This window comes from Sarcophilus harrisii, chromosome 3 (genome assembly GCF_902635505.1).
Source record: "Sarcophilus harrisii chromosome 3, mSarHar1.11, whole genome shotgun sequence".
Classification (NCBI taxonomy): domain Eukaryota; kingdom Metazoa; phylum Chordata; class Mammalia; order Dasyuromorphia; family Dasyuridae; genus Sarcophilus; species Sarcophilus harrisii.
In genome coordinates this window covers 166,421,686-166,442,854 of record NC_045428.1, presented here as the reverse complement: position 1 = coordinate 166,442,854, position 21,169 = coordinate 166,421,686, and the positions used below count along the sequence as shown (strand labels likewise).

Below are 21,169 nucleotides of genomic sequence, written 5' to 3'. Positions count from 1 at the left end.
ATATATAATTATGATCTATCTTAGATATTAAGAATAATTGAGAAAATGTACTTCTTCCCTTGCAGAACTGGGAGACTTTGGGTATGAAATTTCACGTGATGTTAGAAGTAAAATAGTGTAAATTATTTGTCATAAAAAAGGCAAGAAAAAGTTTTTACAGTGGAGGGGAAAAAGAGAAGCAGAGGGTGAAAGAGTGACCCTCAGTCTCATCAGAATTGATTCAAAGAGGAAATAACATACACACTCAATATGGCTATAGAAATCTATCTTACCCTGCAGGAAAATAGGGGAGCAATCAGACATAGGAAGGGGGAGGCTGATAAAAGAGAGAGATATTAGGAGAGAAAGTGGTCAGTAACAAAACACTTTTGAGTACAGAAAGGAGAGGAAGAATAGATTAAATGGGAGGAAATTCAGTTAGCAATGGTAATTATAAAAAAAATTGATCATAGGGAGAAATGAGTCAAATTTATAAAATATTTGTTTGAAGCAAAAGCTTGGTTCTCTGGAGAAGAGAGGAAAGAAGATATATTTGAAAATTAATGTGATATTAAAAGCAAAATACATTTATTTCTAAAAATTAAATACAGAATAAAGGACTGGGGATGAGGAGAGGCGATGAGGAACAGGAGAGGGGATCCTGAATACTCCTCATCTAAGAATGTTTATATTAGAATGTTCATGGTAAATCTGGAGGGAAAGGAATGAAGACAAGGAGTATTACAAAGTCTGAATTAATAAGATTTGACAAATAATTGTAAGGAGAGGTATATTAAAACATAAGAATCAAAGATAACAACAAAAAGCTATTCTTAGTGTCTCTTTAACTAGAATAAGTATTTTAAGGACTCCTCTGCCAAGACTGACTATCAATTTTGATTTCTAGAATACCAGGAACACTGGTTTTACTTTGAAGCCAAGTGGCAATTTTATCTGGAGGAGAGGAAAATTGCTGAAGATCAAGATAATAAAGCCACTTTTCCTGAACGTTATGATGCAGAGGAGAGAGACAAGGTAAACTTGATGGTTTTCCTTCAGAAAAAGCTCAGAATATTAATAGCTTATTCATAACCTGAATAGCCTGAGAGCTTACCTAGCTGTTTTCAGGGAATGGATTTTTAGCATAAGTAAAAGATTCAAAGATGTGAATATTGGCTATTTATGCTCATACTTAAGGAAGTCAAATATTTTAAACACACACTTGCATTTTATAGTTTTCACACAATTTATTCATTATAAATTATATCCAAAACAAAATTGGAATATAAGGCAGAATTCTCAGGGATCCCTCTAGTTACCTTTTTTTCCCTTAAATCTAAACAATGACTATAGATGTAGATTACTCAATTAGTTATCAGGAAAATGATAAATTATGTGATGTGATCATTGCATCACCCTAGTAATTCAGGAAGCTTGGATTTTAATCCTAGCTCCTTCCAGTACCCTAATCTATTACTTTTTCTGCCCTTATGGTGAGAGCTATAACTCTGCACTGAGGGATAAATACTTTACCCTAGGATACTAAATTTAGCAAGTGCTGATAGCATTTTCAATCTTTCAACTGTGCAGAGACAAGAGAGCTTAGCACCTAGTTAGTAAAAATAATTAGATAAAATAGGAAGCTACTAGATCATAGACTAGAAGTGAGCTATCTTCCTAGTTTGTCCTAACCACCACTAACTACCTCTTAACTGAGGTCTTGTTTCCTACCACTTTTCCCAAGACACAATTATTGGTACTTGCCCAAATTGCAAACACTCCAGAAATAGCTCTGCCCTTGCTCCCATCTATACTTTAGGGGTATTACTTCTTTATACCATATAAGGGATGTTATGAGGATAAAAAGATTGTGTACCTGAGTTGGGGGAGAATTAAGAATTCTTTGGAATAAAGTATCAAATTAGGAATGGTTATTAATGTGAAAGGCAAAATGGCATTGTGATATAGAGGACAGAGAATTGACTCCAAAGCCAGAATGACTTCCATCTAAGTTCTTATTGGCTTTGTGACCCTAGGAAAGTCACTTCAGTGCTCTGGGCTCCCTAGATACAGAGAAGATTTCAACTTGCATTGATAGAGGGAATTTCTTTGCTCTGAAGCTCTTATTATTAGTGAAAATACTAGTCCAGTTCTTTTTTCTATTAAAATCATAACCTGGTTTAGGAGATAAGATGTCACTGCTGTGATGGAATTTTATGAATGCCACAATGAAATCAAATCCATTTTGTTATTTATTAAAAAGTGATGTCATCATCAACTTTGCTTTTACCAGTCTATTTTTCCTTAGCAATTCAAATGATGATCATGAGTCCAACACTATGGACATGGCCAACTAAGACTTTCTGAGTACCCCCAAGTTCACATTTGGAGCTAAAACAACAGCCTAGAACAAAACTGTTAAACCTTTTCAATGATTTTTGAAAGCTCAAATAATTGATCTTGGTCATTTCATCAGACTTACAGAAAATGGAGTTCAGAAGGTCGAGGGGGAAGAAGGGGCCACGATGCGCCAATGATTGCATATGATGCTCTTCTGGGAGCAGGTGACAATTGGACAGAACTCTGTAACCGGGCTATGTTTCATGGAGGTCAGTTTCTCCCTCTTTATATTTGGGGGTTTTGGTGCCTTGTGAAATTTTATGAGTTATGATTCTGAACTTCAGGATGGCCAGTTCCTCTTTCCAACATCTTCCTCTAGCAGGAATATCTACTCACACACACATACACACACATGTATGCTCCTACATATGTACATATATGCACACACATACATATGTATGTGTATATATTCAATATACACATGTACATATATATAACTTTCTTTTTAAGTTTAAAAATTTATTGATGTGACTTTTTAAAATATTACAAACATTTAAAGATTATTCTCACCTCCTAAGAAGTCTCTTACAGTAAAATGAAAGTTTAATTAAAGCTAATAATATGGTAAACTCATCTGAAAGTTCATGTAACATTTCACATTTGTAGCATTCATATCTCTCTTTTTCAGTTAAGAGACATCTAACTTCTCTCCATCCATCTCTTACTTTGTTGGGAAAAAAAGTAAAATGAATTGCTTGTAACAAGTATGCATAGTCAAGCAAAACAAATTTCCTGAATAGCTGTATATTACATTATACACACACTTATTCACACATAAGTCAAGACAATATTCTCATCCTATCATTGGTTCATTTTGAGAATGAAGGACCAACAACATATGTATGTGTCTCTGTGTGTGCTTTGTGTGTGTTTTTGTGGAGAGAGAGAAGGAAGAAGGCAAAGAGAGAAAAGGGGAGAGACAGTGACAGAAACAGAGACAAGAGAAAGAGAAAGAAAGAGAGAAAATTAGTTTTATTTTGCAACCTTAATCCATCGTCTCTGTTTAAAGAACAACATTTCTCATTGGTGGTCCTTTAGAATCATGAATAATCATTGTGTTGCTCATAGTTTTTACAGCTTTCAAAGTTTTTATTTTTTTATTTTTTTACAATGCTGCTGTTAGTGTATAAATGAGCAGATAGTTGGATGAATAGAGAATTAGGTCTGGAGTTGAGGAGTTCAAATTCACTCTCAAACACTTATTAATCATAATAATAGCACTGACCTTCCAAGACTATTGTGAGGATTAAATAAGAATATTTCTAAAAGTTCTCAGCATAGTACCTGCATAGAAAATGCTAAACAAAGCTTCCTCCTTCCTACATCTACTCATTTCATTCTTTATCAGTTTATAAAAGTCCTCAAAATTCTTCATTGTTACAATATTGATGTTATAAATTATTCAGATAATATTATATTAATTGAATATATTGTTATTATTTGTTATTGTTATTTCAATTGTTTCCAAAGCTCCATGACCTCACTTAGAGGTTTTCTTGGCAAAGATATTGGAGTGGTTTGCTATTTCCTTCTCCTTTTACAGAAGAGAGACTGAAATAAATAGAGTTAAGTGACTTGCTCAAGGTCACCAGTTAGTAGATGTCTGAGGCTAGATTTAATCTCAGGGAGATGAATCCAACTGTATGTCCTTATTTTTTTTTCTTTGTTAGTACTGCCTGGAAACATTCAGAGACACTAGTGGTAAACATTTTTGCTTATGCAGCCTTATACCATCCTCTTCTCCCTGGTTCAAGTGAGAGAAAAAAATCAAATGTATTGTGTGGAACAGGTGGGAATTCTTCATGAGTACTGGCCCAGAACTAAGGCAGAATTTATTCAGCTAGGTTGACTAGCCCAATATCTCAGCTTCTGCCGTGTCGCTTGTTAAACTATCACTTGACATTTGTCTGTACATATGGTGTACAAAGTCAGGAAGAGGCTATATTATGACCTTTGAATTTCTTTCTATAATTCAAAGATGTTCTGAATCTCTGAAGTTAGATAAATTTCTTTTAGTTAACATTATAGTTAAAACAAGTGCAATCAATATGATAATGATAATGTTTCCCTTATGGGAAGAGGGGAAATTATGACAGGCTTTCTTTTAAAATTATGCTTGTGGTTAGAGTGCTTAAGCCTCAAATTAAGAAGACTCAAGTTCCTGAGTTCAAATCTGACCTTGGCTTCTTAATAGCTATAGAACCCTGGACAAGTCACTTAATCCTTTTTGCCTCAGTTTCCTCATTTGTAAAATGAGCTGGAGAAGGAAAGGGCAAATCACTCCAGCATTTTTGCCAAGAAAACTCCAAATGAGATTGTGAAGAGTTGGACATAACTAATCACCTAAACAACAACCATTTAGAATCTTTGTCTGAGACCTAGATAAGAATCCCAATATATAAAGTTACAAAATGACTCATTATCAGAGATTTTAAAAGTGGTTGATAGATGCAGATCATTAGGATTTTTTTTAATAGAGCAGAGGAGAAAAGAGAACAGGAGAAAGGAGGAGGGGGAGGAAGTAGAAAAGAGAAGAAAGGGGAAAAGAGTTTTATGAGGAGGTATGATCAATTCAAGGATTGGAAGGGGTCAGTAAATCAAAATGACTGACATTTATATAACACTTCACTTTTCAAGATAATTTACATACATTTCTCATCTAAGCATCACAACATTCCTTTCAAGTATGTTCTATTATTAGTTTATTATAAAGATGAACAAAACTGAGGTTCACAGAGGTTAAATGATTTGGCTAGGATATCACAACCAGTGTCAGGTGCAGAATTTAACCCGTCATCTTCCTGACTACAATTCTAGCACACTCCTCACTGGGACCAATTGCCATATATCATTGAACTCAAGGAGCTATGGTGAGCAGACAAAGTACAGATGGATGAGGTATAGGAAGAAGGATGGATCAGAGGGAAAATATGATCAGGGAAAAAATAGTCACAGAGAAAGTATATCATAAGAAAATTGAAAGATACAATATGACTTTTATAGAAATGTTTTGCATGACTTCACATGTTTTCTCAATGGGCTTGGGAGTAGAGAGGGCAGAAGTGAGAGAATTTGGAACTCAAAGTTTTAAAAGAAATTATAAAAAATTATTTTACATGTAACATTATGAAGAATAAAATATTAAATGGAAATTGTTTTTTAAAAAAACTGAAAGAGAAGAAGCTGAGGTGATGAAAGATTTTGTGATTGAGGGTATTTTTATAGAAATAAAAAAGGTGAATAATCTTTCTTCACCAGTGACTGACATAAAAAGTGCTTAATATATGTTTGTTGAATAACTGATTAAGAGATCTGTTTTCTTATCTATAAAAAAGGAGGAGGGTGGGGTAGAAATCAATGAGCTCTAATTTTCCATATAGCTTTGGAATTCTCTAAGGCTAAGCACTCTCAGCAGGTATGTCTCTCTAGTTATCCAAGAGAGAAATTTAGCTGAAGAACAGGAATCTGCAATGGTTCAAAGGGAGATGATCACTAAGAGGTGTTGACAGCAGTCAAAAGAGAGATGAAAAGAGAAAAGAGATATGGGAGTAGGAGGCTAAATTTGGCATGTTCCCAAATATGGCAAAAATTACCGGACAGAATCCAAAGAAGCTTGGAGAGCCTGAAAGAATAGTTTATTCCCAAAAGGGAAACACAACACAATCACTGGTTTAACTCCCACACCTCTAACATTACTCTCAGGCAAATGTGTTGGTACACCATCACACACTTGCTGTAACAGGACCCAACTTACTCACAGTGATTACTTTACAAGACACTCCACAGTTAAAGATCAAAATATAAATGGAAATTTCCCTGAAAGAAGAAATGCCCTGCTTTAAAGATACACTAAATTGTCAAAGATTGCTAGCAGATCCTATATGGGGAGTAGGGATTGATGAGATGAAGGCACTGAGAATCTAAAGGTAGGGTAAGACTAAAAAAAGGGTATTTAAAGACTGCCTACTTCACAATCTTGGAAAAGGACTAGCCTGTGTTGTAATTCTGCTTGGTAATCTACCAAGCTAAGGGGAGTCCATATCAAATGCTTTAAATGGGGAAGTCTTTCCCATTGCAAATTAATCTTTCCTGATATCCCCAGTGGCTAACTTGCTCAGAAATTGTTGTTTCATGACTTCAGGGATTATATTCTCCTTGGGATTTTCTCAGTAAAGATAACTGGAATGGCTTGCCATTTCCTTCTCCAATGAATTAAAGCAAATAGAGATTAAGTGACTTGGCTAGAATTACATAGCTAATAAATGTATGAGGTTAGATTTGAACTCTGGTCTTCCTAATTCCAATACTGTAACCACTGAGCCACTTAGCTATGCTGCAGTGGCTAAAGCCTACCTTCAAAATGTATATTTATTTAAATTGTTTATACCTATTTATGTCCATTTGGTTTTCCTTAAGGGCAGAGATTTTCTCATTTTAGTTTGCATATTCTTTCTATATAGTCTACATATTCTCTTTACCTAGTACGTAACACATAATAAGTGCTTACTAAAGATTTGTTGAATAACTGATTGACAGATATGTTTCCTAATCTGTAAAAAATGAGAGGAGCAGGGTAAGAAACCATTCAATTCTTATTTCCCATCTAGCTTTGGGATTCTCTAAGGCTAAGCACTCTGCTATTTCCTATTTCAGGTGAAAGCGCAGCTACTGGATCTATTGCTGGATGTTTATATGGCTTGCTCTATGGTCTGAACAATATTCCCAAAGGCTTGTACCAGGACCTCGAACACAAAGAGAAGCTTGAGAATTTGGGAGAAGCACTTTACCGCATATCCACAGAAGAAAAGTAAAGCAGTTTCTGCCACTTTCCCTTTCTGTAGAGACTTTTTCCAAGTCCTATGGGTAACCCCTTAGTTTTCACAATGCAGGCTAAACGAGCTTTTATTTATGTAGTAATATATGTGTGCAGTTTTCAGCTAGCAAAGAGATCCATGCATAATTGGCCACAGGCAAGCAACCCTCCACAGCCTGATTTCAAGGATTTTCCAACATCCTAATTGCTGGATGAAATACATTTTTGTCCTGTGAGAATATTCTTCTTTTAAATTAGCTGATCCAAACCCATTTATTGTGGCAATTACACATAATTTGTCCCACTTGAATCTCCAAAGAACCAATCATCTCTCGGACAACTGTGTATTTTCATTTGTATTGCAAAACTAATGCTCTCTGCTATGTTATTTCAACAAAGCTAACGTCAATGGCTATCCTCAGAAATGTCTCCTATAGATTGTAAATTTCTTCCACCATTCATTTAGATCTGGTTTCTCTCATTTAGATTTGTATTTTTATGAATTTCACCCAAACAAATTGAATGCTCTCCAAAATTTATTGATAAAACATCAATCCCTTCTTGGTGTAATGAATGATACATTTGTATTATTGCTGGAGATGTTTCTATGATGGGGGAATATTCCATAATTTTGTGCACTCAACATGCAGCCAAATGACACTGTGTTTAGCATTTTTAGCATGTGTTTTTAATCACACTAGATCTTCTAGAAAAAACTCTTTTGCAAGCAACTTCCTAAACAAACTAGGAAATAAATGACTCTTGTGTTGCTCACAAACATCATTTTCTCTTTTCTTGGTCTGGTTTTGTCACGTGGGATGAGGTCAGCATGAGAATCTGCAGTTTAGGTCTTCTGCAGCTTTTCCCCATTCAGGCTCACTGATCCGGAAGTGATGTCTTCCCCGTGACTGAGATTTCTCTTTCTGAGAGACCCAAAAAAGAAAGCAGTTGCTCCCTTGCTAAAAATAACTGTACTCTGGACAACCTAAAAAGAAAAAAAAAATGTAGCATCTGGTGTGAATAAAACAAGCAAAAGACAGTTTTGTGTTTAACGCTACATACGCTTTGCCACCGTTTCCTGTTTGCAGCTTGGCTAGTTTCTTTTTTGTTCCTTTTTATGTACTCTGTGTATGTACGAAAGAACTTGCCCCACAGAATATGGTCCACAGAACATGCCATAGAATGGAAACTTAAAGCTGTGATCTGTGTACAGCACCTCTCCAGCTAATTAATATATGGCAGGAGCAGCATGTGCTGGTTAATCTGTTCACTAACCATCCAAGGTACTCTTAGCATGATTCCTTCTTTCAAATGGCTTCCAGTCTAATATCATAAAGCAATCATGCATCTATGCTAGATAGATTGTTTTCTTGGAAGAAGAAATGCCCTTTACTCATATTTTTCCCTCTTTGAGCTTGGTTTCATATCAGTAGATTAATGAAGCGAGATGTTTGTCAATTAGGATATGGGGAGTCAAAATCACCTTTGGAAATATGAGAGTCAAAAGATGCAACTAGCTAAACATCCTGACATTTGAGTTCAAGAAATCAATGCTATTTTAAATCAGGAACTCAACCAATTATGAACCCTTTTGGCAGGCTGCGAAGTGTATGGGCCTCTTTTTAGAATGTTTTTAAATACACAAATTTATATAGAGTTATGAAAGAAAACCACTTTTAAGTACAGTTATAAAAATATTTTTAAATAGCTTTATAGACCCTAAGTTATGAATCACTGCTTGACTTAATTCAAACTTGCTTCTTTTTCTTTATCTCACAAATTTCTTACTTCATCATGCATAAGTAACCAGAGCTTTTGAGGTGAATTTCAAGTGGAAAGCCAAAAATGGCTTGCAGAATGGGAACAGGAATTTGTAGGTTATATTCTTTTTCCTTTTTTCAAAGAAAAGATAATGTCTACCAAAGTCTTCAAATCAAGAATCTAAAGAGTTTTGCATTTTATATTTTTAAATTATTGGAGGTAGCATTCCCAAATGATGGCATAGCTTTCTAAGTCAAGAGAATTTGGGGGGGGAGGGGGAGAAGCCTTAATATTATAGATAATGAGAAAAGAGAAACTATTATAACATACTGCATTTATTTTGAGTAAAAACTTAGGAGATATATAATTTAGTTGGATTAAATAGAAATGTGCAAGAAGTAACAGTGAATAGAGAGTTGGCCCAGAATAGAAAAAACCTCAGATCTTACATATATTGGCTCTGTGACCATTGGTAAAAGTGTCTCAAGTAGCTCTTGAGACTAAAAGACCCAGATGTATTTGGGTATGTCTTGGTATGCCTACCATGGAAGAAGCTTCTATCCTGGGAGTTCCAAATATTAATGAAATTATATGTAATAACTGTAAATTTTTATAGAGGATGCCTATCTATACTGGCAAAGAAAGTTCCTTACTGTATGAAATCATAAATATAGATCAAAAAGAAAAAAAGGAAAAAGGAAAGAAAGAAAGAGAAAAAGAAACACATTAACACATTCCAGATTTATAAATATTTTTTTCAGGATTTGGATATATATATATTTGACCATCTGGTGCTAAATAGAGTTTTTATTTGTAAAATTATATGATGCTAAGAGAAGCCTCGAGCAAATGGAGATCAGTTAAATTTAATTGACTATTAGAAATTGGGTTTCAATTTTAGGAAATTGTTCCTGCTGAAGTCTTTGAATCTTGAACTTGATCATTCATGTGGGTCAGAAAAATTCTCTAATTATAAACTAAATGTGAAAAATACTTCTATTACATTGTCCTATAATAATATGGGTATGGCACTGGATTTGGAGTTGAAGGAGTCCCAACTCTTCTACTCACTGTTTTTGTGATGTTGGACAAGCTACTTCCCTTCCTTTGACCTCAATATTCCCTATAAAATGATGGGATTGGATCAAATCAGTGATTCTCAAGCTTTTTGGTTTCAGGATTCCTTTTTCTTATTTGGGTTATACTTGCCAATATTTATCACATTCAAAATGAATACTCCTTGGTATTATTGTGAAAATAGTTTTGACTTCATGGACCCTCTGAAAGGGCCACACTTTGAGAATGACTGCATGGAATGATTTCTAAAGGCCTTCCCATTCCTGATCCTGATGCAGAACTAGAACAAATAGCATAAAGGGTATTTGAAAAAGCAAGACTAATATCATATAATGTTCTATAATGTTAGTAGTTATCCAGATCGTTAGCCTGATACTAATACTAATATATAGTATTTTTAAAGTAACTAATATGTGTTGGTCACATAGAACCCTAAGAGGGAAGTACTATTATTATCTTCATTTTACAAGTGAGGAAATTGAGGCAGAGAGAGACTAAGTATCTTGCCTAAGTTTATATAGTTAGTGTGTGCTTAGGCCATATTTGTTTTTTTTTTTTTTTTTTTAATTTAATAGCCTTTAATTTACAGGATATATACATGGGTAACTTTACAGCATTAACAATTGCCATACCTCTTGTTCCAATTTTTCACCTCTTACCCCCCCCCCCCCCCTCCCCCAGATGGCAGGATGACCAGTAGATGTTAAATATATCAAAATATAACCTAGATACACAATAAGTATACATGACCAAAACATCATTTTGCTGTACAAAAAGAATCAGACTCTGAATTATTGTACAATTAGCTTGTGAAGGAAATCAAAGATGCAGGTGTGCACAAATATAGGGATTGGGAATTCAATGTAATGGTTTCTAGTCATCTCCCAGAGTTCTTTTTCTGGGTATAGTTAGTTCAGTTCATTACTGCTCCATTAGAAATGATTTGGTTGATCTTGTTGCTGAGGATGGCCTGATCCATCAGGACTAGTCATCATCTAGTATTGTTGTTGAAGTATATAATGATCTCCTGGTGCTTAGGCCATATTTGAACTCAGGTCTTCCTTACTCCAAGTCCAATGTTCTATCACCTACCTGTCTTAAGAAAATTCTTTCAAAAATTATGAAACTTCTGTTTTTGGTTTTATGTGCTAATTTCTCTAACTATTCCCCTACCAAAATGGTGGCATAATAACAAATAACATAAGAATGTCCAAGTGGTAAAGCTAGTGGTGAAAAAATTCATCACACCTAAATGCTCTGTGTTCTTGTGATTTCTTACAGCTGAGAAAAAAGAGAGATTCAGAGAGAGATCTAAGACTATATGGTTTGTCACTGTAAAGCAAAGGTATAATTTTAGGTACCTGGTCTCTCTTTTCACTCCAGAGTTTAATTTCATACTAGAATAGGGCATGAAGATGTGAAGCCTTAAGCTGGATGATAGGAAACAGTTAACTGTAGCATTTGACAAGGTGGATATAGATGGGGGGATTTTATGAAACTATCATGAGAGGATTTGAGTTCTAGAAAGAACCAATGGTGTCAGTCGTGGGAAAAATCTCCTTCCAATTCTCCTATATGCCAGTGCTACCCTGTTATCTTTGCTATCTCCCATATTTCTCTATACAAATACTCCCTTGGAAGCAAAATTTTGAAGTTCCTTTTGTGGAATTGGCATAGTGTCTGTATTTTGATAGTATTATTTTTGTATTATGATATTCTATGGAGAATTTGGATATCAGATTGCAAATTTGTTAATTTCCTTGGGAAATTTTTAACATAAATTATATACAACTTTTTTTGGAAATACTTTTTAGAACTAGAGATCATTATTGACTACAAAATTGAAAATTTTGATTATATCAAATTGAAAAGTTTTTGTACAAACAAAACTAATGCAGGCAAGATTAGAAGGGAAACAATAAACTGGGAAAACATTTTTACAGTCAAAGGTTCTGATAAAGGACTCATTTTCAAAATATATAGAGAACTGACTGTAATTTATAAGAAATCAAGCCATTCTCCAATTGATAAATGGTCAAAGGATATGAACAGACAATTTTCAGATGATGAAATTAAAACTATTACTACTCATATGAAAGAGTGTTCCAAACCACTATTGATCAGAGAAATGCAAATTAAGACAACTCTGAGATACCACTACACACCTGTCAGATTGACCAGAATGACAGGGAAAGATAATGTGGAATGTTGGAGGGGATGTGGGAAAACTAGGACACTGATACATTGTTGGTGGAACTGTGAACACATCCAGCCATTCTGGAGAGAAATTTGGAACTATACTTAAAAAGTTGTCAAACTGTGCATACCCTTTGATCCAGCAGTATTTCTACTGGGTTTATATCCTAAAGAGATACTTAAAAAGGGAAAGGGACCTGTATGTGCCAAAATGTTTGTGGCAGCCCTGTCTGTAGTGGCCAGAAGCTGGAAAATGAATGGATGCCCATCAATTGGAAAATGGTTGGGTATATTGTGGTATATGAATGTTATAGAATATTATTGTTCTGTAAGAAATGACCAGCAGGATGAATACAGAGAGGATTGGCGAGACTTACATGAACTGATGCTGAGTGAAATGAGCAGAACCAGGAGATCATTATATACCTCAACAATGGAAATACTTTCTATTTAGTTCAAACCAGCAAGTAGTTGTTAAGCACCTCATATACTTAGTTTCTGCTTCTCATAGAAATTTACAGTTTAGGAAAGTGACAAACCATGTGCAAATAATTTTAGTACATACTAATACTAATAACAAATGCATTAAAGAAATACAAAGTGGTATATGAGAATGGAGAAAGAAAAGATAACTATTACTTGATGAAAAATATTTTATTAGACCCTTTATTAGAAAGGGTCACTTTTGAAGTAGTCTTTAAAGAATGGATAAGACTTTAACAGATGAAAAGAATACAAGAGAAAGTCCAGGTTTTCTTATCTACATTAAGGCTAAAATCATCATCCCTGAGATGCAGCAACTAGATTTAGTGGACAGGGGGCTGTTGTCCTTGGAGTCAGAAATTCAGGCATTTGACCCCTCTATTTCAAATACCTATTAGCTGGATGACCATTGACAAGTAACTTGCCTCATAGAGACATGGATAGCTCTCTAAGATTACAAATCATTAATTACCTGTCCATCTGCATTTGTGGAGAGAATTTCCACACTGGAAGTTTTCTACACACATGAACTAAATTAACTTTGAACCTAAATTTCTAGTTTCAAAAAAAAAAAAGCTGAAATTAAAATCCTGAAATATATATCCACTAAAATTAGAAAAAGGACAATGCTATCCATGCTATAGATTTTCAATATATACTTATTGAATATATGGAAACATTTTACATAGTACAAGAATTGTAAATATTCTCACTTATAAACACTGATGTGTCTTTTACAATCAAAACTAGAGAAATTAAGTACATATCCAGCACATAACAGGAAAATTAATGAATATAGGATATATGATCTTAAAACTTAGAATAAAAAATTTTTGCTAATTATATTGATGAGGGCCTAATAGCAGAGCTCTTTCTAGAAGCTTAGAACAACAGGTGAAGCAGGCAAAAAGACACTGAGTCCTTATTGAGTCCTTACTCTGTGTTGAGGACTATATTGAACAGTGGGAATATCAACATAAGAAATTAGAAAAACAGGAAGTTTCTTTCCTCATTGGAATGAAGGGAATAGGGAAAAAGCAGGGCCTGGGTCTATCCCCAAAAGAAACTTACCAATGGAAGAAGGGGGGGGGGTTGGTATGACAGAGAAATGTTACAGGTGAAAAGACCCCAGGGCACTGAGTGAAATTCCAGATTGAGAGAATAGCTAAATCATGGTGGCAAAGTCTTTAAAGTCAGAAGTGCAGCTGCCACTATGCCCTATTGCTGTTGCTGCTTCTTGTCTCCATTTTTCCACTTAGTTAGATTTGATCAAAGTAGAAAAAAACTTGTTTGGTTGTTTTGTTTTTTTTTAACAGACTGCGTTGAGATTGAATGGGCCTCTTGGAGCATAGGCAAAATTATCCTTTAAGAAGGATATAATACAACCAGTCAAAAGTATTGACTATTCATGATAGAGGACCTTTGAGATTTCTGTCCAGTTGATGACAAGCTACAAGTTGGGAAATAGAAACTCATTTTTTCTTCTGCTATTGTGTTAGAGACATGTTTATAGACTAGAAAGAGTGCCGCAATGAGTGATAGGGTGATATTAACAATACTTTTTCTTAAGGTAGTAAAATTTAGAGGACATCAAAAGCCCTTATAGCAATCTAGAAATACCTGATCTTAGCACTGTGGTATTTTTGAAATAATATTAAATTTTTCCCCATTATATTTTTAATATTTGTCATTTTTTTTAAAAATTGAGTTCCAAATTCTTTCCCTCCCTCCTTTTTCCCCTCCTCTATTCCTGAGATGGTAAACAATCTGATATAGGTTATACATGCTAGCAATTACTTAAATTAATAGAGAAATTAATTAAAATAAGAAGCTTCTAAACAACATCCTTTCTCCCCCAGTGTGAATTCCCCCCAGTTGGTCTCAGCTCTGCTTGTATCCCACTCATTGAGATGATGTTCTAGTGGTCTTCCTTCCTTCACCCCCCAACACATACACACCCTTGAGACTCAATTGACTTTATTTTAAAAAGTAAACTTGATTATATATTTTGTGACTTGAGTGCAAAAATTGCTATTCAGTGACTCTCATTGGAAATTTTTTCATGCTTCAATTTCTCTGTTGGTCAAAACACTTGTAATGACCTCTTTCAGAGATGGAATAAAATGATTCATGGAAGATTGGAAAAGCACTTTGCAGGCATGGCCATGAGAAGTTTTCTTAGTCTATCAATATTCTAAAATTGCTGAATGAAGTAGTGTTGCAACTTTTAAAGTCATCCTCCTAAAATAATTTGCTACTCTTGAGATGATTTCTGCTCTTGTCTATAAAAGAAGGATCATGTGTCTACCACTAATATAGGAAAAGAACTTACAGAGCCTCTGAACACACAGTGTTCTCTATAAAACATTAGACTTCTGAGGCTCATTTTTCAAAGTAAACACAGAGGGCTTTAATCAGTTCATGTGTCATACTAAACTGTATGTCTTCTCTGGAAGCCTTAGGCCATCCTTTTAATTACCCTGATCTTTATTTGTACTAGTACTGGTAAAATGTTTTTAGAACATGGTAACTGATTAATCTTCAAAGAATCTAAGTGAAGTTGCTGAGCATGATACAAGTCCGTTAGATGAGAGCAGGTATTCATGTCTTCACATATTTCCCTATCAGAATGATTTCTGCCGTTCAAACTCTTTCCCCTATAGATTTTATTCTCAATAGCTGAGGTTCTTAATCTTTTTTTTTTTTTTAATGTCATGGACCAATCTGGCAGTCTGGTAAAGCCTCTGGATTTCTTTTCACAATAAAGTTAATAAATGCATAAAACAAAATATGCAAGATTACGAAAGAAACAAATTATCTTGAAACTGCTATTCAGAAAAGTTTTTTTTTTTTTTAAATTTGTGCATTCCAGCTTAAGAATCAGTGGATGAAAGGCTTGGTCTAGATAATTAATGATTACCATCTCCATTTCTGAACAGTATTTAGATCAAGGGAAGCAGCAATGAATCAAGGAAGACCTAAGGTACATATTGCATATGTCACTTGACCTCTTGCCAGGCAACTCTCTAAGCCCATAAATTACAAAGAAAGCATCCACCTGCATTGATAGAGAGGGAGTTTCTTCTTTTAAGAAATCCCTATAATCAGTGAAACCATGGGACCAATCCTCATTCCTAATTAACATATAGATCTTTATTTTTCACATTTTTGAACCAGCTAATTTTTAAAAAAGAATTTTGGTTGTTATTAAGTCATTTCAGTCATTTTCAACTCTCTATGATCCCATTTGGGTTTTTTTCTTCTCCAGCTCATTTTATAGGTGAGGAAATTGAGGCAAACAGGGTGAAGTGATTACCCAGCTAGTAAGTGTCTGAAATCAAATGTGAACTACTGCCTTCTAATTAAAAAGATGGTCTACCCTGCTAGGTATAAATAAATATAACTAATAAGGTCTAAAACTGTGTGGCAAGCAGTTCACATCTCCCAAGTTTCATTTAAAAATCTCTGCCAATGAGACTACTTGACAGCTGTGCTCTGCCCACTAATGAACTCTCAGCAATCCTCTCAGAGACCATCAATTTGTGAGTTTACATATTTGTCAACAGTCTCTTATTCAGGAGAATCCTTAAAGTTGCAGCCCCAGAAGTAATTTGGTTTTTAAAATTCTCAGAAAAGGGACCTTGAATTTGTTTGCATCCTTGAGTTCAGTCACACAATGAACTTGTGAAGTCTGTCAGCTAGAAAGTGTTGCCAAAACTATGAAAGTTTGACTGTGTGCTTAATGGACCCCTCACACTAATTGTTTTTTTTTTCCTTTGAGAAGTCATAAGAGGTTTGTCTAATCCTAAATATCTGCTTTTAGAAATTGTGATAAAGTATCACATACACAGGACTGGAGGAAAAGAACATGGATTCAAAGCTTGCTTCTGATGCTTGGTATACATATTACTTAGGCAAGTCACTTAATTTATAAAATGAAGTAGTAGGAGAAGATAGCTCCTTTCAGCTCTAGACATGATCCTCTAATATTCCTAAAACAGGCAGAAAGAGACAGAGACAGAAAGAGACAGAAAGGCAGGGACAGAGACAGAGAGACACAAAGAGAGATAGAAACAGGCAGAGATAGAGATACACAGTTAATTAAGCACCTATTACTATGTAACAAGCACAATGAGACAATGATGCAAAAAAAAAAGAGACAGTTACAAGATCACTGTAGAGATTAGAAAAGACATTCATAGTCAGATTTTCTCAGGATAAAAAATATTATTTGAAAAAAAATCAATGTTTTATATAGAATAAAGAGGCCTGGTGTAGGTTCTAGTTCTATCCTTGCCATCAACAAGTTGTTTGAACTTAGATAACTCATATAATGTTTCATTGTACTTTAATTTCCTTATTTATAAAATTATAAGACTAAGTTAGATTATGTCTTTCCAACTATGAATGATGTGACAGTAGATAATTTCGTACCAGAAATAAGGGCTCAGCCTTTTGTTGATTTTAAGGAAGTTATTTTGCTTTTTGTTTTCTAATTTTCCTCATTTATAAAAAGGGGAAAGGTCTATTATCAGACTTTTAAAAAAATCATCCAAGTCTGTGATTTTACCAATATAGATAGTTTCTGGTAAAAGGGTCATATTGGAAATGTATACTAAGGACAAAACTAAAAAGTGCTGAAACTATCACTGGAAAGATTTGATAGAAGGTTTTCTTACCACAGGAGAAAACAAATAAAAACCAGATAAGCAAACAAAAAAATTTAAATCTAAAGTATTAAAATAATAATTTAGAAAATATAGAATTGGGGATTTTACACTAAAAGATAGATGCTTTTAAAACCTGGACTTTGAGGTAGGTTTTTTTGTAGTTGTTACTGTTTCATAGAACATTTAAGGTATCAGGTTTTACTTTTTAAAGTGCCAGTAGAAATTTCCTAAGAATTAAACCCATCAGTTGATCTGGGTCTGGAAGTAAGTGTGGAATATTTTAACTTATCAGCAAATGAACCCAGAAGCAATATATATATATATATAATTTTTAAAAAAATCTTTGCTGAAGTCCAAAAAGTGTACCTTGAATGCTTCTCAGATTTCCCACTGGGACAATAAAACAGGTTCTGCCTCATACATAGATGGAGCAGACAGTTGCCTCCAAGGAATGAGCAGAGCAAGATCCTCTGATCAGAGATATCTTTTCTGTCATGGTGGGATAAATACTCTCATTAGCCAATTATTCATTTGGTCCTTGAATGCCTCTCAGATTTCCCACTGGGACAATAAGACAGTTTCTCCTTCATACATAGATGGAATAGAAGGTTGACTCCAAGAAGTGAGCAGGGCAAGATCCTCTGATCACAGTGAAATAAATGCTATCATTAGCCAATCCTTAAAGGTTTTTTTGTTTTTGTTTTTGTTTTTTATCTTTTCTCCTTACTTCATTATACAAAACAAAAAACCTCAACTTTTTTGGCAGCATCTGAGAGCAAAAGTATTCATGAAAAGAATAGCTGAAATAGAGAAAAGCCTGTGAAAGAGATTTTACTTGCCTATTATTTTTGCTTAGAGTCAGTTCCACCACTAAGGCTTCCGCATTCACATATCTCTTTCTCCTTTAAACTTACCTGTGTTTTATCTCCTTGCATCTTGAGATGGTATTTTGGTATCATCAAGACAATCTGATAAGCTAATTTCTAGAAAATATGTTTACTTCATATTTAGATTGTAATTATGGAGAGTGGATTAATGGTGACCTTCTCAAAGATAATTCCCCTATTTCTGTTCTCCAGTTCTATTAGTGAACACTAAAAGCAGGCAAAGATTAATTTGTAGCTCATTACCTTCTTACTGAGTGTCAGGGATCTAAACTTTTGATGGTGAAATTTGTATAGATGTCATGTTTTGAATTCAGTTACTTTTTAAAATTATAATAAAACCAAATTTGATAAGTCTCATTTAGAAATTTAAAATGAAATTATACTTCACAGACAAAAAGAAAAGTGGAATCTCCCCAAAGTTTATCATAGTTTGTGATTCAGAACAAAATTAGAACCCTAAGTCATTATTGTAAGTAAGTAGACTCTGGTGGAAAGGGAAGAACTACCAGAACATACAAATTATTTCCCAATTGTGGGGCAGTGGTGAACATACTTATGGTCCTTACTACCTGTGAGAGTGAGACTGATGGATTTCTTGAGCTCTAGAATTCTGTAGGTCCAAAGCCTATCCAGTGTCCACAATAAGCCCAGCACCAATGTTAAGTCCCTAAAGCAGGGTCACCACCAGCTATCTAAGGAGGAAAAATTTAGTAGATCAAAGTCAGAAACGGAGCAAGACAAAGTTTCAGTGACAATCCCGGATTCAACAGTAATATTATGAATGACTGCTCCACTTCTGGTGGCTGGCCAGAGACAGCTTTTGTTGAGACAGACAAATCCAATCTCCTAAAAATAAAAATACATAAATTATTTACCAACTCATAGAATTCATCAAGATATTCAGAAAATCTGCACATCAACTTATAGATATTGGAAAATATAGACACCAACATTTTAATGAATTACTTCAGAAAGTGTATAAGTCAGAGGAAACCAATACAACCTTTTTTCAGTATCAAGAATAATGGGAAAAGGAAGAGGGAAGTATATTCTTTTTTTGCTTTACAATTTCCTCTTCCTTTCCCCCACCACTAAAGGCTTGAAGAAAGTGGTGGGAAAATGTTAATGATACCAATTAAACTTAAAATTGTATCCTTCATACATTTTCCCTCAAAAGCTGATTGTTAAATATTTACCAGCACACTCTTCTGCTTCCAGCTTTAAGACTATGATCTTTTGATCTTTTTTCTGCTTCTTCTCTGAAAAAGATGCTTATAAATAGTTAAAAGAACAAAAGGATTAAAGAAATACAGAGCCTGAGACTTTGATATTTCATAAACTGTTTAAGTCTTTCCTATTGGAAGTTAATTAAATCATAAAAATTGCTCATATTTATGCAGCCCCTTAAGGTTTATAAGAATATATTCTCACAATAACCCTGTAATATTTTTATTCCCATTTTACTACTGAGAAAACTGAGTCTCAGGTCAAATCAGAACTACAACACTAACCAGGTCTTCAAGACAGATATCAAAAAGAACATAGGTCAGATTCAATAAATAGCAAAGTTCCTAAGAAATAGCACAAACAGATTTTAGTTTACAAATCTTTACCCAGTCCTGAGTCAATAAGTGAATGACTATAGAATGGGTTGTAATATGGAGAAAGGGATGAACAAAAATGAAAAGTAAGGCTCTTGTTAGACTCCTAAAAATCAAGCCTTTAGGGAAAAATGATATATATCTCCATGTATCATGGAGAAGATTGAGCATACTGGGATTAGTCTTTATTCTTTTTGGCATGAGTAGCTTTAAAAAATATTTTAATATCTTATTTTTTCCCATTTACATGTCAAGATAATTTTGACATTCTTTTTTAAATTTTTGAATTCTAAAACAACTCTGCTCCTCTATTGAGAAGCAAACAATTTGACATATGTTATATATGTGTGTGACTAGTTTTTTTGTAGCCCCATTAAGCTGTTAAGTGAACAAACTGAGCATCTTCAATGTTCTGAGCACAGTATAGAATAATAGGCATAGGATTGGGGAAGAGGGTAAGACAAAAGAGTAGAAGAGAGGGAGAAAGAGGGGAAAGATAAGCTTATGGTGTAGGAGTTTGGGGGATTGGGTTGGCATTGCTGTGCTGGTCAAAAATAAAAAAATAAAAAAACTTCCTGAAGGTTAGAGTCATTAAACACAGATGGTCTATTTGGAAGAGATGGAGAATTCCACCCCTTATATTGGTCCAGGGACTTTATTCCACCTTTCTGCATACATATCATGCTAGTACTTCATGAGTAAGATCACCTTGGCAAAACTTCAACTGCCCTGAACGAACATCATAGTTCTGGCCTCATGTGCTATTACTGCCCTGTAAATCTTGATTTAAAAGCATTTTGACCTTCTCAATAGGTAAAAACTATTAGAGGGGGAGGGTAGGGACAATATAATTCTGAAATAATTCCAAAATCACTTAAAACCATGAGAGAAATTCTATTGAATGTACTATTGAAATTAAATTAAATTTAACAAATGTATTTATTAAGTACTTACTAAGCAAAGTGGAGCTCAGAGCCAATAAAAATTACCACTTACTTATCCATTTTCATCTTAGTAAAGTGAAACATGAAATTGTTTATATGATAAATGCTGTCTTATTTCAATTATAACTTTATTTTAAAAAAAAATCTAAATAGAAATCCATTATAATATAAGCCAATATTATGTGATTTGGATTTTTATTATTTAGTCACTTTTAGTTGTGTTGAACTTTTTGTGACCCCATTTTGATTTTTTTTGACAAAGATACTGGAATGTTTTGCCATTTCTTTGTCTAGCTCATTTTACAGATGAGGAAACTGAGGCAAACAGGATTAAGGGATTTGCCCAGAATTACACAGC

The 21,169-nt window shown here is 34.2% G+C and overlaps 1 protein-coding gene across 2 annotated transcripts in view; it reads left to right on the top strand.

Annotated features, from left to right (window-relative positions):
* ADPRHL1 (ADP-ribosylhydrolase like 1) overlaps nucleotides 1-21,169 on the top strand; it is a 72,868-nt gene that overhangs the window by 42,511 nt on the left and 9,188 nt on the right. Inside the window, exons 5-7 of one of the 2 annotated variants that reach the window (XM_031958752.1) lie at nucleotides 887-1,014; nucleotides 2,456-2,588; nucleotides 7,033-7,186. In XM_031958752.1, the coding sequence (XP_031814612.1) occupies nucleotides 887-1,014; nucleotides 2,456-2,588; nucleotides 7,033-7,186 (415 nt within the window). Of the gene's footprint in view, nucleotides 1-886; nucleotides 1,015-2,455; nucleotides 2,589-7,032; nucleotides 8,250-21,169 lie in introns of those variants that run through there. The other variant, XM_003765710.2, reaches the window with a different exon arrangement.